Here is a 24,102-nt window from a genome sequence, read left to right as displayed (position 1 = left end):
AAAAAAATGGAATTTTTTGCTGTATATTTATCAAAATTAAAAAAATTGCACTATTTACAGTTTTATTAAATTTGGTTCACATAATCTCCCTGCAAAATGAAACAAAATGTCGTTTAAAAAAATAGGGGTCCATGCACTCGTTTTCAAATTAAATCAGTTTGAACGAAAAAAAAATGCATCTTTTCCCGATATGTCACAGTTTGACGTCGCGAAAATAACATTTTATGTTAGCAACGTCATTACCTCCCCTGTAACTATCGTATGCCCTTAACATGTTTAATGTGTAAGAGCTGGTCTGCTCAGAATTAGAATAATGTGTTCTGGTATGGTGACATGTCTTCCTACAGACTGCTGTATTATGAACTTGCAGGATAAAAATTTGGCTTAGCATGTCGGTCTAGTACAAAGCAGGTTTTATATTTATAATGACATGCTGTTCCCTAAAAATGAATGTAATTGACCACTGCTTGGACATAAGACATCCATCTATCCATCCATTCAGGACTATATTGCATTTACTGTGTCAGTCTGTCAGTGTTGGTTTATTATGAATTCATTTGTTGTATAGTCCCACAAATGTTACTGTTACACTTGTCAGCAGCTTTAGCATTATATATAGGTTGTAATGTGTGTTCTTATTTACTACTGAAAGGAATGACTACACTAAATTCTTAAACATTTTGAAAGAACTAAAAAAGTTTTTAGTCACATGTTTCACCTGTTGTAATAATTAGAATGACTTCAAACTTGATCTGCATCTTGATCGTGACAGGTTGTAATGTGTCACATACTTACTTCCTGTTTGAAATAGTTTTAACGTTTCAGTATATCATTGTGGAATGAAGTTTTTTTTACATGTAATCACATATTTCTCAGGAACTACTGAACAGAATGACTTTGTATTTTGTCATCAGCTTTGCAGTAATGGGTGTAACATGTGGGTGGGTACTCTATGGATCTTTCAGAAACTTACTTCCTGTTTTTGGACATTTTAAATGACAGATAAGGGAATGCATGCATTGTTGTTGTTTTCTGTGGGCCCTTGGATAAATTTCACCAAACATAAATATTTTTTTTTAATGGCCCCGCAACGAAGTTGTTGGTGCCATATAGTTTTACCCTTGTCCGTCATTCCGAAATTCTGTCATTCCGAAATTCAGTAATTCTGTCAATCCGTCATTCCGCAACAAACCATTATACAGAGTTTTTTCTAAATGCCTTCAGATATTGGGCTGATTTTTGGTATGTGAGTTAACCATGATGCGTTACAGATCAAGTTTAAGTTTTGTTCGGCTCCACTAATTTTTGCCGAAATTACGGGCTTTGGACTTTGAGAATTTGTTAAAAATCACAGTTATACAGACTTTTTTTCTAAACGCCTTCAGATATTGGGATGATTTTTGGTAAGTGAGTTAACCATGATGAGTTTTAGGTCAAGCTTAAGTTTTGTTCCGCTCCACTAATTTTCGCTGAAATTACGGGCTTTGGACTTTCCTAAATTATTGAAAATCACAGTTATACAGATTTTTTCTCTATTCCCCTCCAGATTTTTAGCTGATTTTTGATATGTGAGACTACCATCATGTATGTGTCCACATGTGTTTATATTGAAATTGCAGATTTTTCAACTTTTTGGGACAGGGCCATTCGTGTCGCTTTGACACATCTGGTTTTAACTTCTTTGGCATTGATGATTATATCCCAAAAAGTAACTTTGATATTTATGAAACTCAGATAAGTTCAATCAATATTTTATTTAAGAAATGACTAATATTTTTTCAGTTTATGAAGAAATAGTATAAAAAAATGTGATGTACACTGAATAACATGTGTAGCAGGTTATAAATTTTGCACCACATTTTTATGCCCCACCTACGATAGTAGATGGGCATTATGTTTTCTGGTCTGTCCGTCTGTCCTTCCATCTGTTCGTTCAGGTTATAGTTTTTGGTCAAGGTAGTTTTTGATGAAGTTGAAGTCCAATCAACTTGAAACTTAGTACACATGTGCCCTATGATATGATATTTCTAATTTTAATGCCAAATTAGAGTTTTGACCCCATTTTACGGTCCACAAAGCATAGAAAATGATAGTGCGAGTGGGGCATCTGTGTACTATGGACACATTCTTGTTGATGTTATTTTGAATAGACAAAAATGATATTAAACTCATTCCTTATAATTTAATTCTAAATTCCGTTTTAAACCAGTGTAAATCATGAAAAACTGTTGATGACATCACAGTCACATGACAAAATAATGTCTATGAGATAATAAACAAAACCCTGTCAGGCCTCTAACTGAGGGCAATAGCGTTCTAATACTACAATTCAATAAGAAAAAAACTTACGGTTATTATACAGGAAGTATGTTTGTTACTTTGTTTAATTGTAATGCCTATAATATTTGTTGACAGACAGTTGTATGTTTACTGGACCATGGAGCAGAAATCAACAGACCAAATCATTATGGATGGATGCCTTTACATTTTGCTTGCAGGTAAAACTGTTTGTATTGCCAATGCAGACTCTTTTGCATTTGCACCAACTGACAATTCATTTTCCCCAAAAGAAAATTTTTCATAACAATATAAATTTTGAATCATACTTAGATTTTTGGCATGTTTGAGAACAAATAAAGATTGATTAACTCCCTTTGTCATCTATTTGAGAATAAAATAAAATAAAAAATGTATTGTAAATTTATTATAATTCATTTAACACATTTTTATGCCCCACCTACGATAGTAGAGGGGCATTATGTTTTCTGGTCTGTGCCTCCGTCAGTCCATTCGTCGGTCCGTGTGTCTGTTCGCTTCAGGTTAAAGTTTTTGGTCAAGGTAGTTTTTGAAGAAGTTTAAGTCCAATCAACTTGAAACTTAGTACACATGTTCCCCATGATATGATCTTTCTAATTTAATGCCAAATTATAGTTTCGACCCCAATTTTATGGTCCACTGAACATAGAAAATGATAGTGCGAAGTTCAGGTTAAAGTTTTTGGTCAAGGTAGTTTTTGATGAAGTTAAAGTTACATCAACTTGAAACTTAGTACACATGTTCCCTATGATATGATCTTTCTAATTTTAATTCCAAATTAAAGTTTTGACCCCAATTTCATGGTCCACTGAACATAGAAAATGATAGTGCGAGTGGGGCATCCGTGTACTATGGACACCTTCTTGTTTTTAAGAATTTTGTGGGTATAGGGAAACAGGAATTTAAAAGTTTAACAAAGTACATATTTTGAAACGGTTTGTATGCAGACTTTGGTTGAACCTAAAAGTACAATATCAAGGATAATACAGTTTTCCCTTTAAGTAGGGAAATTGGAACCCATGAATATCATGAATATGAATGAATCCACAGTAATTTCTACATTTCTTTATTTTTACAGTCATGGTCAGCATGATACAGCTACAATATTATTACAAAGAGGAGCAGTATTTCTACCAGATAAAAGTAATAAAACACCACTGGATTTTTGCATTGAGGTATGTATTGTAAGGGAAGAACATATGTCTACCAGACAAAAATAAGAAAACACTTCCTCATCCATGCATTATGTTTTCTGGTCTGTGCCTCTGTTCGTCCGTTCATTCGTCTGTCCTGCTTCAGGTTAAAGTTTTTGGTCAAGGTAGTTTTTGATGAAGTTGAAGACTAATTAACTTGAAACTTTATAATATACATGTTCCTTATGATACGACCTTTCTAATTTTAATGCCAAATTAGAGTTTTTACCCCATTTTCACAGTCCACTGAACATAGAATGATAATGCCGATGGGGCATCAGTGTACAAGGGAAACATTCTTGTTTTTCAATTGATAAACACACATGGTCGAGTCTCACCCAGATACTATAAACCTTAGGTAATTTGTATTTGGTATATGGAGTAGTTGTAAGGTGAACATTTCTGACTGACAAGTTTTATCTGACCTTGGCCTCAATTTCACAGGTGCAATTATTGCAAGAATTTTATAAAACTCGTACTATAGGTTTATATCAGCAATATCTTGCACAAGTTTCATAATGGTTGACTATCAACATTTTTTAAAAGAGTTATACCCCTTAGATATATAAATTGCAACACGGGGAACATTGGAATTCTTTTATTTTTTTTTATGTGAGTTATTGGAACCAAAACTAGCAGACAGAGTTCGATTTTAGCCCGTGTCACTTACTGATATAGAGTTATGCCCCTTTTAAACTTTTTAAAATTGAAAAGCTTGAGCAGGTTCATTTGTGTCCCCAAGCACATTCTTGTTTTATTTGATATTGTAACACTGACACCTTATGAAAACAACTCATCATGGTATGTAAATCACCATGAGCTTATTTTCTTTTGTATTAGGACAATAACACCTTGTGAACAAAACTCCTCTAATACCATGAACACCATTTAACAGAAAGCTCTCATATTTGGTTGGAGGGTTTGTGGCCATGTGTTGTTGGCCATATTGTACAGTAAAACCTGTATAAACCGGCCGGCTACGGGACCATGAAAAAGGGCCGGTTTGGACAGTGAGCCGGTTTATTCAGGTTTCTGTTTTGACCGGAAGTTAATGACTTGTGACGTCCGACATTGTGCATGAAAAAATTCTCTCTGATTGTAAATTACATCTGATAAATTAAAATACTTTCACTTCGTTTTTCATTGTTTGCATTTGCATCATAATGCTCGCGTTGTTTGGATTGTAAGACGAGAGTTTCGATTTACTCCCATGATCAATAATTTGAAATGTTGGAATGGCCGATTAAAAAGCCAGAATATTTTCAAACGTAATGTCATCACTTTCGAAACGTTGTCGTACAGTGTACAATATCCATTGATTGTTGTCATCCGGGTGTTTTTCATTATCAAGGTCATTTGTTTAGGGGTTCACAACAAGGAACCAAGGATTTCGAAATTACGATGTGAACTTTTTACTTCGCGATTTTAATTTGTTTATCCAAGTTAAAACGTAAGTTCAATCCGAGATATATATTCGGTGTGTCTTTTCGTTTAATTGACACGTTTATAATGTTTTAATAAATAATACAGCTCACTACTGTACGATTGTAGGTTCACAGTTTGACACCTGACTAATTGATTATCACTAACAGTTATATTGTATCAACAAATATGTTTTGATTGCATATCGATAGTTGAAATTAATTAGACAAACCGGTTTTGACAGGTAATAATTAATGTAATTAAGAGTATTGGGACTTCATAATAAGACCGGAATTCCGAATACACAGGGTCCGGTTTACAAAGGGTATTTTAACAAAGACTTTGAATGGAAAAATATGGGACTTTTATTTTTGGCCGGAATGGACAGGAAACCGGTTTATTCAGGGTCCGGTTTAATCAGGTTTGACTGTACTGCCATGGGGATTGTCTATTTTTATGGATGTGTTGGACTTTGACTTTTTGTGGATTACTGTAACAATGACAGCTTGTAAAGGCAACTCCTCTATCATTTGTCAGAAAACTCTCATACTTTTATTTTGAGTACTGTAACAATGACAGCTTATAAAGCCAACTCTATTATCATTTGTCAGAACACTCTCATACTTGGTACTATTATTTGCCATCATATATATAGTTGACCATATTACACGGTCATTTTGATTTAAATATTTTACGAGAGTCACGGGACTTTGACAATTATTTAACTTGTGAACACACTTCCTCTGAGACTATATGATAGAAAGCTCTTGTACTCAGTAGGATTATTTACTATCATGTGTACCGGTAGTTGAAATATTGTACCTTCATTTTGAACTGACTACTTCTACAGGAGTTAGGGACTGAATATTTTTTGGAGTAATAGTATAGTCACATTGTGAACACAACTCCTGAGAGACCATTTGACAGTAAGCTCTCAAACTTGGAAGGATTGTTACATTCTGTTCTGTGTAGTTTATCATTACATGATACTGTCACTTTGATGTGATACACATAATTTACTTCCTCATTGATACAGCATGGGAGACATTCATGGAGAGCAATCTCATTATAATTCCTGTTATCTCTTTTATTGACTTTATTTTGAGAGCACTGTAAGGTACTATTATTTGCCATCCTGTGTATAGTAGACCATATTACACTGTCATTTTAATCTAAACATTTGACAATTATTTTACTACACCTTTTGAATGCACTTCTTCTGAGACTATTTGATAGAAAGCTCTTGTACTCAGTAGGATTATTAGCTATTATGACGTGTACTGGTAGTTGAAATATTGTACCTTCATTTTGAACTGACTGCTTCTACAGAAGTTATGGATATCAATTTTTTTTTTAGTAATGTAGTATAGTCAAATTGTGAACACAACTCCTGAGAGACCATTTGACAGTGAGCTCTCATACTTGGAAGGATTGTTTAGTTTATCATTATATGATACTGTTATTTTGATGTGATAATTTTGAGGGGAGTTTGCGGACTTGAACCATATTTTGTCTATAATGTAGCATACTCAGTCCATAATTACACATAATTTACTTTCTCATTGATACAGCATGGGAGACATTCATGGAGAGCAATCTCATTATAATTCCTGTTATCCCTTTTATTGCTAGAGAGACACTAAGATAGTGACAAGATATAAACAACTTTATTAATGAATATAAGTGTAATATACAATTTTCTAGGTCTTATGAAAACTGCATTAGTATTTTGCATGTACAATGTATATATAGTTGTTGTTTTATTTAAAAGGAGCCCATGTCATTTAAGGAGGCTCAAGGGTACAAAAATTTCAGATTTTTAATTCTTTTTTCATTACAAATTTTATTTATTACTTTATTAGTTGCTACTTTATCATATGGTACAAAAATCATTCAAAAAGCCGCAGATGAATTTTAAAATGAAGATATCATTGAAAAAGCTCCAAATTATCTCCCTTTGGTGCAAAAATGCCACTTTTTGGCATTAAAATTGAAATATCTTTTTTAATTCATCAGTGACCTACAGTTTTTATTATTTTTTTCAAATAAGCTGTACTCAAACTAAATTATTGAAAAATTTGAGCGATTTCTGTAATTTAATTCTTTTTTTTATTTCGATATTACCTTTATTCCTCCTATTAGTTCAACAGAAAAAAGTACCTTTACAAAAATGTATGCTTCTTTTCGAAGAAAAATATAGCGAAATCCTATACTTAAAGAAAAAAAGATTTATTCCCGTGAGCCCCCTTAACCAATAAAAAATCAAATTTGTGGGAAAAATATAAAAAATGCTATAAACACTTTCTGAAATGTTAATATTTTTATTTCTCAAACAACTTGTTTCTGTGATTAAAAAAAATTGTGTTGGATTTGGTAATTTTTTTATTCAATTTCTCAATTCTGAAATCATTTAAAAGCAGGATTATTAATTACACATGTAAGGCCACACCAATTTGATTCCTTGCTCGACAGATAGCCCGCGCCTATTTTTTTCAAAACAGAATTGTTTTATTTTTTTTACATTCCTGCATCCGGAAATGTAATCATGTCCATTTCCCGTACCGTTTTTAAAAGATATCAACATTTGTTTTTAAAATCACAGTCTAACCTGTATAAAACGATTTTAAACCCTTAAACACGCATAAATATCTGTGAGAATATTTGTTTCAGCATGAAACCAATGTATCCAAAGTGGGAGTTCTCCGATATAAATATATATAACAGCGGAAATACCTGTACAGAACAAAACATTGGTTTCTTTCCCCCTTACTAATGTTCCCTATCAAATAATGTTCGTTGTTAGAATAAAGTACAAAGAACTTCTGAAGGATTTGCCTTCAACTGCAATTATATTGTATGCTGACGAAACAAAACTATCCATAGCCGCTGCAAGTTTATGCATCTGTCCTGATTGATCCATGCGGGGCCTGTCGTTCAGCAGTTATCGTTTGTTGATGTGGTTCATTGGCGTTTTCCCGTTTGGATATATGAATTAGATTGTTGGTTTTCCTGTTCGAATTGTGTACACTAATAATTTTGGGGTCCCTTATAGCTTGCTGTTTGGTCTGGATCAAAGCCCTGTGTAAAAGGCCGTACTTTGACGTGTGTTTGTTATTATCAGGTTGGGAACAACCCTTTCTCAGACAAGGGGTCATTTTACTGTTGTAGAAAAGAAAATAGTTATACCAAGGTTTTGTATACTACTATATGAAACCTTTGAAAACTTAGATTTTTTTACTGAAAAAGAGGAGAAATACATCATATTTTAAACAACTTTTCTAAAATAGGGCTCCACTTATTTTGAATGATAAACTGTTAAAGTATATGTTTTAACATGGTTAAAGTCCCGGAATATTACAAAATTCTTGGACATGTCTTGACCATTTAATACCAGATAGATATATAGTTCTTTTGGCAAAACATGAGCCCTTTTGTATTAAAAAGTGTTTTTTACAAAAAAATATATTATAACTGATATTGACCCCTCATAAAAGGGATATTTATAACATTAAGGGGTTGTTCCAAACCTGATTATGACTTTGATGGAGAATTGTCTCATTGTCAGTCACACATACATAGACCAGATTTAATTATTCAATTATTTCTTGATGAACAGTCAGGGAAAAATGTTTCATAAATTAAAGAAATGTCAAAGTACATGTGATAAATCAAGTTTTAATATTGTCAAAACCTACTATTTTATGTTTACAAAAAAAAATATAATCGCTCGCCTTTACTTTTCAAGCTTCGCCTCAAAAATTTGCAAATTAAATATTATTTTATTAAAATTTTCAAATCGCTCGCTCGCCCCAATTTTTGAAGTCCAAAAATCCGTAGAACAAGAAATTAAATTGGTGTGACCTAATTGTAAAGTTTTTGTCTAATTTGGTCAACTAAGTAGAACTGTTGTCTTGCTAAGCTGGTCTCACCTATCATGTGATAAGCTATGCCAAGACATGTCATGACAGACATTCTAGTACCACTTTTATGGCATTCTAAACTTGTTTGTTCTAGTTGATGTAAAGCATATATACAAGATGTAAGATCATGTAAATGAAAGTAACACAGGAAATGAAGGAAATGTGCAAATTGTATTGAAGGAAATTCTTCATGACTTTTTGCTACCTCCATTTGTAGTTCTGGTGGAATGATTGGTGACTTATTAGCAAATTTAATGCACTGAACAACCAGCATTTTAAGTACTGTGTAAAGTTTCCAATGCTTTGTTAGTTTCATCACATATTCCTGATTCGGATTCCAATATATTTCAGCTTCATGAGGCCAGTTATATACTAATGAAATATCTATTTTTTCATCTGTGAACTTCCACAAAGAATAATCTGTTAGAAATAAAGCTGTTATATAGTTTTTCTGAACATAAAAATATGATGCTAATTTCAACCATCCAGATACTGCATCTGATTGTACACCTATCAACAGATGACTGAGGTCATGTTTGTACTTATAGTATTTGACTTTGTTGTTTAATTTGCAAGGTTTTGATTGTGTCTCTTCAAAATCCTTTAATGCAGTTGCAAAAAAAAAGGTAAATAAACCTACAGATAAATCAGATCTGGAATAATGTAGCATGTTACACAGTAGAACTTTATATTCATATCTAAGAAAAGGACCTCTATGTGTTTCTATGAATTCCATAAAATTAATGTTTTGTGTTTCTATGAATTCCATGATATGTTCATTTATTGATGAATGATTAGTTAGTCTGGGATAATCAGACAAAGTCTCTGATAAGGCTAACCAATGAAATCCTTGTCGTTGCTGGTATAAAGTATCCAGGATGCTGATCAACTTATGTTTGCTCAAAGAATTGAACCGTAAATAGAATAAATTATTGTCTGGAATAAAATAATGTAATAAAGTTGAATATTGTATACAATAAATAAGTCTTTGTAAACATGCCTTGAAACATGAGATGATGTTGTCAGGCCTCCAGGTGTAGGTATGTGATTCCTCTATAATCCAAAACATCAGTGTTTTTAAGAAATATGAGCACAGTAAACCTTTCAAATCTTCCTGCTTTTCTACTATTTCTTTGAGTACAATCTTCAACAAAGCATAGCATAATAATTGGGTATGGTTGAACGAAAATATGAGGAATTTTTCTGCAATTGAAAATGATATTCGCCACTCTTCCTCCTCATTCACTGACCCTTTATACCCAACTGGAACAAATAAAACACCACAGGATGTTATTTTGGAAATGATATCTGGTGAAGGCCATGTCCTACGCGATCTAGTTATCCAAGGTTGTGCCGGAGATATCCATTGATTACATTGAAGAACTAATGCAATGTCCAAAACATCATTATGATCAGATAAACATGGCCCATGTATTTTTAAATTTGCTTGAAGAAATAGCATTTTAAGTAATTTATTGGAAAGAAAATATTTTCCAAAACTATCAATCTGCACTAGGTTTTGTATTAATTTACAGTATATATTTGGATCATTGAAGATAAGACGTAGCTTTGTGAAACATGGAGATACATCCTCTGTGTCCATAACAACAGGATAAGACATATTGATAGGAGTACCAATATCTCTAGCCGATTCATAAACTTTTATAATAGGAATAATAAACATAAGATCCAAGTCACTTCCTTTTGTTTTAAGTCCTTCACCTTTGCTTCCACTGGAGATTTGTTTCAAATCTGAGTCAGTTCCTATGTCACTAATTGTGGAAGTTAGCCGCCTTAGTCTCACAACCTGTTCAGATCCAATCTTTTGACACAAGAATTTGTAAAGATGTAATGATTCACTTTTATCTGTTGCCATTGTCACACTTAATGGAATGTTTCTATAAGAAAATAAAAATACATTAGAGGAGTGCAGTGATACACGTTTGTAATAATAATACATGTTCCTGTCATAAATGACAGTTAGAATTGAACACAACAGGCTTTTTTCTTTATACATGGTACATTTCCACCAGATGGTTGTGAAGTTCTTATTGTTGTCAAATGTATTTACACTGACAAAAATGTTACACAGTTTACTGTTTATAAAAATAATGAAATGTTTTCCTTTTGAGCTAGATAAAAGGAAAACAATGAAGTATTGTTTAAGGAATGACTGTTATATTTTTTCTGTCTATGAAGAAATAACATAAAAAATGTGGTGCACACTGATTAACGCGCGTATTACAGTCATTTCTTATAATTTAATTCTAAATTCCATTTTAAACCATAGAAAACCATGAAAAAACGTTGTTGACGTCACGGTCACATGACTTAATTATGTCTATGGGCTCATAAGAAAATAATGTCAGCCAATCTGAAGATGTGTTACATCCAAAATTAAATTATAAACAATTGAACAACATGAATATTGACAAGTATATCATCTTTTTACTTTGGTATCCATAAAAGTAGAATAATGAACAACTATATGCAAAGGTATCAATGTATACTGTTAAACATGTGGAGCAGGATCTGCTACCCTTCCGGAGCACCTGAGATCACCCCTAGTTTTTTGGTGGGGTTCGTGTTGTTTATTCTTTAGTTTTCTATGTTGTGTCGTGTGTGCTGTTGTTTGTTTGTCTTTTTCATTTTTAGCCATGGCGTTGTCAGTTTGTTTTAGATTTATGAGTTTGACTGTCCCTTTGGTGTCTTTCGTCCCTCTTTTAAAGGGTTTCCAGCCACAGGCACAACAATCAAGGTATATAAGATTTTTTTTTTGAGACAAGTGCCTATGTTTCCAGCAAACATTGGAAGTGAATTTCATTTGCTCAGTGTACATATATTTTTTATGTCATAATGAAAAGATTCACATTAGCACAATTTTTAAAGAGAGGGGCGAAAGATACCAGATGGACAGTCAAACTCATAAATCGAAAATAAACTGACATTGCCACAGGCATGGGTAATCGTAATCAGTAATCGTAATCAGCTGTAATCGATTACATTTTGCAGTGTAATCCTATGTAATCAGTAATCATGCCATTTCTGATTACAAGTAATCGTAATGTAATCGATTACATGGCAAAAAACAGGTGTAATCATGATTTCTTTTAGATTACTTTAAGATTACATTCATAAGATTACTTGATGATTACAAATCTTGTATAAATATGAAAATAGTTTTTGATAGACAAGATGAAAATAAGAAAATGTAAAGCTTGAATGAAAAATCATGAAACTAGTAACCACAATGATGGGACCTTGTTTAATATAACAAATTTGTATAACCAAGTATTTTATTTTGTTTTAACAGTTTACAAAAGGAAATTTACTGTCCAATATTTCTTTGTGAAATTGAGCTCTTATGATACAAGAATATGCCTTGAAAGCATTTGTTTTCCTTGATTGAAAACTTCTGATATTAACTCCAATTTCATATTAGTTTACCCAATATTTTTACATAAATACATTGAAATTCAAATGCAGAAAACATTTAGTTTCTATTTGACTTTGATGGTCGGCATAAATATATAAGCCCACTTAATTCAAAATGGAAGTTAAAACCAGGTTTCATTTATTGACAAAATTGAATGAATTTTATTTTCCATAAATTCATGTATAATATGTGCTTTCTTATTTTTATTCTTTATTAACTTTATTAGCCTTAAGGCTCACCAGTATAAACAAGTACATTTTGTACATGTACAGTGTATACATATGGCATAAATATTGCAAACAATATGCATAGTAAAAATAGGTGACGTCAGAAGTTTCATCAATACAATAAACTGTTGCTTAATATAAAGAGAAATGTATAATCTTTCCTAAGTTACAAAACTGTTTTGTGTTTTCACCTGACAATAATTCTATTAATTTCAATTAGATCAAGTATTAAAAATTTTCAAACAAATAATGAAAATCAACCACTTTTAACTTTATTTATATTGTTATTAAGACAATAAAATTTTAATACCCAAGCCCACCCATTGTTTGTTTAAAAAAATGGAAGTAGTGATTAACACCTGTAAAAACATTAATGGATGTGTCAATTATGTCCCAACAGACAATAAAACTATACTTAATTAATTTTTCCTTATTTTCAGTTTTTTTGTTAATAAGGCAGTTGGTTACAATTTGTAGTTAAAAATAAAGTCTTTTACATAGAGAAAGCACACTTGTCTATAGCTATTTTATCAAATTACACATGTTACACTGTAGTGTAACTGTCTTGTCTATAAATTCTTTTAAAAGGTGAACACATTAAGGCTTTTAAAAAAAAATCACCAAAATAAGCGGATAAAAAGTTATAAAAAAACTTTGATATAGCAATATACAATGTAATCATAAGTAATCTAAAGTAATCATGATTACAATAAAGAATAGTAATCTAATGTAATCGATTACATATGAAATAGGGTGTAATTGTAATGTAATCGATTACATTTTATTAGCAAAGTAATTGTAATTTAATCGATTACATTTTAAAGTAATCGACCCCATCCCTGCATTGCCATGGGTAAAAATGAAAAAGACAAACAATTAAACACAATGACACAACATAGCAAACTAAAGAACTAACCTTTCTTAATACAAAACTGAATATCCATTAACTCTGATATATGAAAATCTTCATTACATTCATAATTTTCATCTAGTGGAAAGTTTATATTGTATTTACACAGAGAGACAAAAAAAAAAATAACAATTAATAATTTTATGCGTCCTAAACACTTTTACTGAACTATCTTTCATAAGAAATGCTCAATGCCGATTATTTTAAAGCCAAGGCTGTATAAGTTCCAACACAGTTGATCTGCTTTATGACCAAGAAGAACCTAAAATGCTAGCCAAATCCATCTTAGGTCAATTTTACCTCATGAAGTTGAAACCTTATATAGTTTCAGCTTAATAATTTCTAATCTTATCAACGGAAAATTTTAAAAAAGGTTTCGTTATGAGTCATGTTAGCAGGAAATAATCATTATTGTTTTATTTTGAATTTTGGAAAATATGGTATCCCTTTCAGTTTCATGTTAGTATATTTTTCAAGAACATCTTCCTGTTGTGTGTATTATATCCATATAATTTCATAAGCATTTATTTCCTTGTTACAGAAATTTTGTCAATTGTTACATATTTCATACAGATTTAACAAATTTACTGAAACAATCAAATTACTTTTATATGTTCCCGTAAGCATGTTTTTTTTAAGGTCAAACATACCTGTCAACTGTCCCGTATTCTGCGGGTGTGACCCGAGATTTTCACAATTCTGAGGGATCACCCGGAACACCCGCCGGGTCATTGAAATAACCCAGAAATTCCGAAAATGACCCGATTTCACCTGTATTTCTTAGCCTTGAGATTGATTTCATAAGTAATATTCCTTTGAAATACCGGCAAATTCGTAATTCTTCCATGAACAGGAAGTTCATCTAGCTATGTAAACTGTCAAATTAAGTGACCCATTAAGTGCATGGCTTCACTTGACAGCTTTGGTGTCAAACACACTGTTAATTAACACCAATTACCTTAGCTTTAGGTCGTAAATAAATTGCACCATAATTTGGTTTACAAACTGAACTAGAGTTACTTCCCCTTATTTGTCACCATTCAAAATTATTCCTTATATTTACATTTTATGGGTGAAAAAGATTAAATCATAAAAATATAAAATTCAAATACATATTGAAAAATAACTTTTCATTATTTTTTTATACCTTTATACAATTTTTAAAAAAAAGTTGAAAATTATTTTTTTACATTTATACTTCCTTTAACTGTATTACTATATTTTATCATAGTCTAATTTCCTTGTCAAATGAAAAATATTGTGGTTAAAGGCTACATAGTCAAAAGTCTCAAACATTTAAGAATTACATTAAATTCTAGTGTTTGATGATTGTAGTATTGTTTCTCAAAAAGGAAAGCACATAAGACTGAGTTACACAATTTATAAAAATCTTTAAAAGTTAAATGAAATAATATTTTATTAGATTTAAAACGACTTAACAAAGTGAACATGCATTGATGTTTTGGTATCTTTGATATACATTATAAGAAAATGTACCATAAATACTGAAATTCAGCTAGAAAAAGTTCGTACGCGTTATGACCTGAGATTTGATTCTTCAATGCAGGTCATGACCTGCAAATTCATCGTCACAGGTTGACAGGTATGGGTCAAAACAATCTCAGACTCAAATATCTTTCATTAAGTTTAATATTCACACAACTTAATTGAATCGACTAAAGTAGACACTTAAGTGTTTAAAAAGTGTACAAAATCTTGTGATGAACCTGAAATTTGAGGTCAAAATGGGCCCTTACTTTAACATACTCTTATGTATATATATATATACAAACCCTTTCTATTTTATATATTTCAGGGAGGCTACTGTGAAACCTGTGACAATTTACTGACACATTTTCCTAAATTATTTGAACAATTGATTCAGATGGTCAGGAAAGAACATCTCAAAGAATCTATGGTAAATGAAATTATAAAATCTGTACATATAAAAAATAAGAAGATGTGGTATGATTGCCAATGAGATACCTCTCCAAAAGAGACCAAATGATACAGAAATTGTCTCTTGTATTTGTGACACTTTTACCTATTGTGTTTGTTTTGTTCACACATCATTGTCAATTTAATGGAATTTGATGCAATTGTCATACAAGATGACAAGTGAGAGGTTTAGCTAGCTTTAAAACCAGGTTTAATCCACTATTTTGTACAGAAGAAAATGCCTGTACCAAGTCAGAAATATGATATACATTCTTTTGATATGTTTGAGCTTTTGATTTTGCCATTTGATTAAGGACTTTCCGTTTTGAATTTGCCTCTGAGTTCAGTGTTTTTGTGATTTAAATTTTTGCTATGCACACATCACAGCAAGGCCATGCAAATCCATACACAGTAAAAATATCACATTCGGCAATAATACACAATCTGTATCATAATACAGATCAGACACCCAGAAATTAAGATAAAAACTTTCTTTTTTATATTTTAAGTATTTGAAGGTGCTGAAATTTCTGTGCAAAAAGAATAATGAAATGGCAGATAGAATACTGGTAGCTTTAGCTGAGGAACTGTCGAACATAGGACATAATCTTCTGAGGTTAGTTGACTTACTTTTACATTGTATAAAAAGTCAAGGGTAATACAAAGGGGCATTAAAATACTGTTTGTGTAACAAACACCATGGCCAAAATAGATTGATTGATTGTTGATTGCTTAACGTCCAGTGGCAAATATTTCATGCATATTCAGGACGAGAACAAGTTCACAATAAATACAATATGTAGGTCTTGTCATAATATAGGCCATTTGGGATGATGGTCGGGGAAATTTGGATTGCCACTAGAAAATGAGGGTTTGCCTTGCAACAGGCCACCTACGGGCCCTCAAAGAGTTGTTGCAAGGGTTCTTAACGTGCAAAGAGCGTGGCACTCTCTTTACACGAGACATCAGATTTAACGTCCCCATTCTGACGGGACGTGACTGTGAACTTAATACAGCCAAAATAGAAGAGATAAACATACAAATTACAGTAAACAAAAGCTTAATGACATGATCTGTACCAAAAACTGAGGATGAACTCAGGTACCAACTATCATAAAATTCAACCATTTGCTTTGATATTCCTATAACTTGTATGCATATTACAATTTTGAAGCCATCTGATCAACAACATATGGTTACAGCAATAAAAAAGCATTGTATGTATTATAATACAAAATTTCCTTGGAAGTTAAGATTTTCAAGCATTTTTTTTACTTTGACCCTTTGAAAATATGAAAGGGTATTTATTAATGTAGATTTAGGATAATTTTTAACCAAAACTTTTATCAGATAAATTAGTGGCATTAAAGTGGTATGGGAGTCTAAAATAAAAATGAAAGAAATTGTTCATACTTTGCCAAAACGTAGTATCTATTGATTTATGTTGAAAAATATAATAAATATGATAGGTCATCGTGCATTTTCTCAAGCTACAGGACGTGACAAAATGACACATTTTGTATGGTTTATACAGGAAAAAACACCATTTTGTGATTAGAAACTAAACAAAATGATAGAGTTGTTAAATACTTAAGCAAAAGATAGCTTTCAGACAATGCTTTGAGAATATCAAAAGAAAAGATAGGGTCACTGACGTTTTTTCCGGCTAAAATACAAAATAGGAATATTCCATGTAGAATCCTTCAGAAAATGCACTGTATTAGAGTTACCTCCCCTTAAAATGCCAATTTCTTTTTTTATAAACAACCAAAAATAATCAATATTTGCAAAAAAATTAATATTTATAAGTTATATTCTTGTAAATTGGTTCTTTTAATTGAAAATTCACATTTAATATCTGAATTCCTGCATCAAATTTTGCTAACTTGATAGAAAATCTGGACCTTTGTTTCCCGTTTTTTTACAATCCAAGATGGAGGAAGACATCCATACCACCTTTAAATACATTTTGTTTGTAAAGTATCCCTATTTCAATGAAAATACATAAAACTGGACAATTTGACATTGCTTTAATTGCTATAATTTTGTGAATTAACATACCTATCAATCTCACAGTCCTATCAATCTCAGCCTCTTCTTACTTTACATTAACTAATCTATACACTGTGTGAGCACGACCAACTACAGTTAACAATTGATAGGTTTACCTGAAAGGAAATGAGATCTTATAAATTTCAATGAAATTTAATGTCATACAATGATGTACATTTACAAATATAACTTTTGTCTGAAAAGTTAAGTGAAATATTTTAAAAATAATTCAAGGGAAGGAAAACTCTTAAACTGTGACATCCTGCAGGATGGAAAGAAATGTACAATACCAGTTTGTTCTAAAATATTTCCTGCTTTTTTATATATATATATATAATATATATATATATATATATATATATATATGTATGTAAATACCAAAACCATAAATAAACCTCTTATTTGGTCCTGGTTGGAAAGAAAGTAATATAAAAAATTATAATATCTTGTAAAATAGTTCGTATGTCAGATAGCTGTAACTTTGTCAATAGTGAACAATTTTAGTAATTTTGGTAACAAATGAAAGCTTAAGGACTTTTAATCACTGTAGAACCTTTGTTGAAAGTTTCTTTTGAATAATAAAAAAGATATATGACATTATAACAGGGAGCACATTTGCTCTGCTGTTCAGTTCAGAAGTTTTTTGTACAACCGAAAATCCAGGAACCAGTGCACTCTAAGTATGTTGAATTATCCAATACAAGTCAGGATAAGGTATAGTTCTATAAATGACATGACTGACTGCCACTGTTTTTGAACTTGAGACAAAGTAGCCATTTATTCTTCAAATTGCAGATTTAACATAGAAAGCAATTGGGCTATGAATAAGTGGCTTTTTATGCCCCCGAATAAAGTGTTACCTTTGTTAATCCTATCTGTCACATTTGTCCATCCTTATGTCCCCAAAATTGGTTTCCGTTGTCTAATTTTAGTTTGCATCAAACTTGCAAATATTATAAAACTTATACACAATGTTTTTAACCACTAAACACAGATCAAGTTCGATATAGGGTGACATCACTAATATACCATCTAGGAGTTATTCCTCTTTATAAACATAAATATTGCTGAATTCTTCATTTTAGTTCTCTGACTTTAGTTTGCCTCAACCAAATGTTATTAAACTAAATACACAATGCATATGACCCCAAAATACAGATCAAGTTTGAAATTGGGTGGCATCACTATTACCATTCATGAATTATGACCCTTTATACATTGAAAAAATGCTAAATCTGTTTTTTTCTTTTCATGAACTTTAGTTTGCTTCAACCAAATGTTATGAAATTTATACACAATGCTTGTTATCACCAAACGGTCTAAACTATGGGAATACTGCATTTGTACGTGGAAGTTTACTGAAGCATATTTACAACTTTGAGCATCTGTGGCCTATTGACACATTCTCTATTTATTTCCTTAAGGGATATGCCAGTAGATATACATACATTTAATATCCTACATTAATATCCTTAATTTCTACAATGTTTTCTCTGCTTACAGTTTATCCAGTAATGTTGAAGTCCATGTTTCAGTACTGTTGACCTGTGTCAGAGTTCTATGTAAACTTTACACATCAGTGTACCAGTCTATGACATCATCCATACAGTCAGCTGTAGCCAATGGTGTCACTCCAGTCTCACCAAAAACTATAAGGATATTCAAGGTTATTTGATTATTTATATCACATGAACTATTGGTGACAGTGAATAATATAGACAAAATGATATACTAGCTGTTAATTGAGAAACTTTTGCACTGATTTGTTTATTGTGAAAAGTGTGATTTTTTCTATACAAAGAGTGACATTTTGAATTTTGATAGCTTTTCTTGTCTGGCTCCCGATAATACCAAAAATTATAAAAAATAATCTCACATTTTTAGCTCACCTGGCCCGAAGGGCCAAGTGAGCTTTTCTCATCACTTGTCGTCCGTCGTCTGTCGTAATCATCCATCGTCGCAGTCGTTAACTTTTTACATTTTGAACTTCTTCTAGAGAACCATGGAATGAAACCAAACATGGCATTAATGTTCCTTATGAGGTGCTGACCAAGTGTTGTTACTTTGTAGCCAATCCATCATCCAAAATGGCCGCCAGCGGGGGACTTAGTTTAACATAGGACCCTATGGGAAATGCATACAAATGACTTCTTCTAGAGAACCACTAAATGGAATGAAACCAAACATTGCATGAATGTTCCTAATGAGGTGCTGACCAAGTGTTGTTACTTTGTAGCCGATGCATCATCCAAGATAGCCGCCAGCAGGGGACTTAGTTTAACATAGGACCCTATGGGAAATGATAACAAATGACTTCTTCTAGAGAACCACTGAATGGAATGAAACCAAACATGGCATGAATGTTCCTTATGAGGTGGTGACCAAGTGTTTTTACTTTGTAGCTGATTCGTCCTCCAAGATGGCCGCAAGCCGGGGACTTAGTTTAACATAGAACCCTATGGGAAATGCATACAAATGACTTCTTCTAGAGAACCACTAAATGGAATGAAACCAAACATGGCATTAATGTTCCTTATGAGGTGGTGACCAAGTGTTGTTACTTTGTAGCCGATCCATCATCCAAAATGGCCGCCAGCGGAGGACTTAGTTTAACATAGGACCCTATGGGAAATGCATACAAATGATTTCTTCTAGAGAACCACTAAATGGAATGAAACCAAACATTGGATGAATGTTCCTAATAATGTGCTGACCAAGTGTTGTTACTTTGTAGCCGATCCATCATCCACGATAGCCGCCAGCGGGTGACTTAGTTTAACATAGGACCCTATGGGAAATGCATACAAATGACTTCTTCTAGAGAACCACTGAATGGAATGAAACCGAACATGGCATGAATGTTCCTTATGAGGTGGTGACCAAGTGTTGTTACTTTGTAGCCGATCCATCATCCAAGATGGCCGCCAGCGGGGGGCTTAGTTTAACATAGGACCCTATGGGAAATTCATACAAATGACTTCTTTTAGAGAACCACTGAATGGAATGAAACCAAACATGGCATTAATGTTCATTATGAGGTGCTGACCAAGTGTTGTTACTTTGTAGCTGATCCATCATCCAAGATGGCCGCTTGCGGGGCGGGGCTTAGTTTAACATAGGACCCTATGGGAAATTCATACAAATGACTTCTTCTAGAGAACCACTGAATGGAATGAAACCAAACATGGCATGAATGTTCCTTATGAGGTGGTGACCAAGTGTTGTTACTTTGCAGCTGATTCGTCCTCCAAGATGGCCGCTAGCAAGGGGGGGGGACTTAGTTTAACATAGGACCTCTATGGGAAATGCATACACATGACATCTTTTAGAGAACCACTGAATGGAATGAAACCAAACATACCATGAATGTTCCTTATGAGATGCTGACCAAGTGTTGTTACTTTGTCTGAGATTTATCATCCAAGATGGCTGCCAGCGGGGGGCTTAGTTTAACATAGGACCCTATGGGAAATGCATACAAAAGTCTTCTTCTAGAGAACCACAGAACTGAATGAAATCAAACATAACATGAATAGTCCTTTCCTTATGAGGTGCTGGCCAAGTGTTGTTACCTTGTAGCCAAATTTTATCTGTTTTTATACGACCGCAAAAATTGAAAATTTTTTGGTCGTATATTGGTATGATGTTGGCGTCGTCGTCTGCGTCAACGTCGTCGTCCGAATACTTTAGTTTTCGCACTCTAACTTAAGCAAAAATTAATAGAAATCTATGAAATTTTAACACAAGGTTTATGACCACAAAAGGAAAGTTGGGATTGATTTTGGGAGTTTTGGTCCCAATATTTTAGGAATGAGGGGCCAAAAAGGGCCCAAATAAGCATTTTCTTGGTTTTTGCACTATAACTTTAGTTTAAGTGAATAGAAATCTATGAAATTTTGACACAAGGTTAATGACCACAAGAGGAAGATTGGGATTGATTTTGGGAGTTTTGGTTCTAATAGTTTAGGAATAAGGGGCCAAAAAAGGTCCCAAATAAGCATTATTCTTGGTTTTCGCACAATGACTTTAGTATAAGTAAAAATAAATCAATGAAATTTAAACACAAGGTTTATGACCACAAAAGGAAGGTTGGGATTGATTTTGGGAGTTTTGGTCCCAACAGTTTAGGAATTAGGGGCCAAAAAAGGGGCCCAAATAAGCATTATTCTTGGTTTTCGTACCATAACTTTAGTGTAAGTAAATAGAAATCTGTGAAATTTAAACACAAGGTTTATGACCATAAAAAGAAGGTTGGGTTTGATTTTGGGAGTTTTTGTCCCAACAGTTTAGGAATAAGGGGCCAAAAGGGTCCAAAATTGAAATTTGTAGTGAATTGTTCAAAGGCAAAAAAAATATTTTAAGTTCATTAGACCACATTCATTCTGTGTCAGAAACCTATGCTGTGTCAACTATTTAATCACAATCCAAATTTAGAGCTGAATCCAGCTTGAATGTTGTGTCCATACTTGCCCCAACTGTTCAGAGTTCAACCTATGCGGTCGTATAAAGCTGCGCCCTGCGGAGAATCTGGTTATATGATTTTAAAAACCCAAGTAGAGTCAGGTGAGCGATACAGGCTCTTGAGAGCCTGTAGTTGTTAGTTAACAACTGTGAAACATAGAAAAAAGGAAAAAAAAGGCATCCAAAAATTTATGAATGTACAGTGTATGTTAATAAAAGTTTCATGAAGAAAAAAACAGTGAAAGTCCATCAAGTTAATAGTCCTTGGCCTTTAAATTTTTAGCTTTGAGCATTCCTAATGAAGGTAAATCCAGGAAATCACTACATCAACATGACCCTACAATGAATACCCAATTTATTCTTAGTTCAGCTTTTTCTTTGTCATCATTGCTATGTCATAAATAAAATTTTGGTATTCATTCATTTGTATAACATGTATAATGTTGTGTGTTTTAAATCAAAAATGTTAATTTTCTAATAAAATGTTTCAGCCAGCAGAAAGTCTATGGCAGCTTCTTGAAGACTGGCTGAATTTACTACAAGTAGAATTTGATCAGAAAAGTCCCAGACAATCGATGGCAAATCTTTCAGAAAAAGATAATGAATCTCAGCAAGCTGAAAATCCAAAGACAATGAATACCACTAACTCCTCAAATGCATCTCCACAACAACAAAAGGCAGTTAATCAGTACTCAGATGTGAACTGTAGTAAAGATAAACTTCAAGTATCTGAGGGAATTTTAAAACATATGAGTTTAGAGGACCAGGATGTCATTGGTGCTACATTACCAAGGATCTGTGGAGTTGTTCAAGCATTTTATATCACATGTTCTTGTCACACCCAATCAGAGTAAGACATTTTATATCACATGTTTTTTGTTATACTCAATCAGAGTAAGACATTTGATATCACATGTTCTTGTCATACTCAATCAGAGTAAGACATTTAATATCACATGTTCTTGTCATACCCAATATGAGTAAGACATTTTATATCACATGTTCTTGTACTTTCAACCCAATATGAGTATAAGGCATTGTATATCACATGTTCTTGTCATACCCAATCAGAATAAGACACTTTATATCGCATGATCTTGTCATACCCAAGCAGAATAAGATACTTCATATCACATGTTCTTGTCATATCCAATCAGGGTAAGACATTTTATATCACATGTTCCTGTCATAACCATATCAATGTAAGGCATGGCATCTCACATGTTCTTATCATATGCAATTAAAGCAAACATTTTTATATCACATGGTCTTATCTTACCAAATCAGAACAAGAAATTAACATATAAAATATTAAATAGAAATATCAACATTTGTTAAAGTATCCATTTACTCACTAATCTCATTTAGACATTACGCTGACAGCTGGAGTGTGCATATAATTCTATTTTATGCTTCAGTTTTATGACATTTGGTCCAGAAAGAAATGTGGAGGTTTTTATCCACAAGTAAAACTGTATTAACCTTCCCATTTATAATGCTTTCAAGGCCAGATCAGGCTTTTTTTGACCATGTGCAGTTACCATTGATATTAGTTTGGACATCTATTACTTTGGAACTACGAAGTTGAATATAAGAGGTTGGTGTTGTCTATTGTGTGTGTATGTTTTTTTTATATCTAAATCTATATAATAACTATTTAAGACCAAAAATATATGAAAATAATGGGATGTCGTATAATTACTATCCAACAAAAAACACAAACAAGATACAAACAATAGAGTGAAAATTTTAAAAAGTAGCCTTGAGAATAAGTTAAACTTTTGTATGCCAAACATGTCTTTCCTATACAGAAGGCTATTCAGTGATGCTTGAATCTAAATGAGTGAAACAATGTATACTGTAATTTCTGCATTGTTTGCATGAAGAAAATGTATGTTTTTGTTGAAGACATTTTGTTTTAAAGCAGAAAATTTTATATAAAGTTTTTTTTTAAATGCATGACATTTTCTAGTCTGTTTACTTCAAAATGCTTTTGAGTTATTTAAAAATGATTAGTTTTTACTTTCATTTTAGGATTACATCTCCAAGATTCATAGAGTTTGTTTGTAAACATAATAAGGTGCTCAAAGCTTTAGTTCAGAGGTAAACGCACATATAGTTTATTTTACATTATTAAGATACCTATAACATGATGAGAATACTTCTTGCATATCTTAAGATGGTTGAACACATGCTATTAATTTAAGCAGTACAATTTAGGAATTTT

General features: G+C 32.5%; 1 protein-coding gene across 2 annotated transcripts in view; it reads left to right on the top strand.

Moving 5' to 3' along the window:
- Positions 1-24,102, top strand: part of LOC143049763 (E3 ubiquitin-protein ligase HACE1-like) — an 85,531-nt gene that overhangs the window by 5,605 nt on the left and 55,824 nt on the right. The window contains exons 7-13 of one of the 2 annotated variants that reach the window (XM_076223481.1): positions 2,416-2,498; positions 3,395-3,491; positions 15,241-15,342; positions 15,872-15,978; positions 18,918-19,080; positions 22,367-22,725; positions 23,910-23,978. In XM_076223481.1, coding sequence (XP_076079596.1) covers positions 2,416-2,498; positions 3,395-3,491; positions 15,241-15,342; positions 15,872-15,978; positions 18,918-19,080; positions 22,367-22,725; positions 23,910-23,978 — 980 coding nt within the window. The remainder of the gene's footprint in view (positions 1-2,415; positions 2,499-3,394; positions 3,492-15,240; positions 15,343-15,871; positions 15,979-18,917; positions 19,081-22,366; positions 22,726-23,909; positions 23,979-24,102) is intronic. The other variant, XM_076223482.1, reaches the window with a different exon arrangement.

The sequence above is a fragment of the Mytilus galloprovincialis genome, chromosome 10, assembly GCF_965363235.1.
Source record: "Mytilus galloprovincialis chromosome 10, xbMytGall1.hap1.1, whole genome shotgun sequence".
Lineage (NCBI taxonomy): Eukaryota > Metazoa > Mollusca > Bivalvia > Mytilida > Mytilidae > Mytilus > Mytilus galloprovincialis.
Note: the sequence above shows the minus strand (reverse complement) of the source record. Positions and strands in the feature narration are given on the sequence as shown.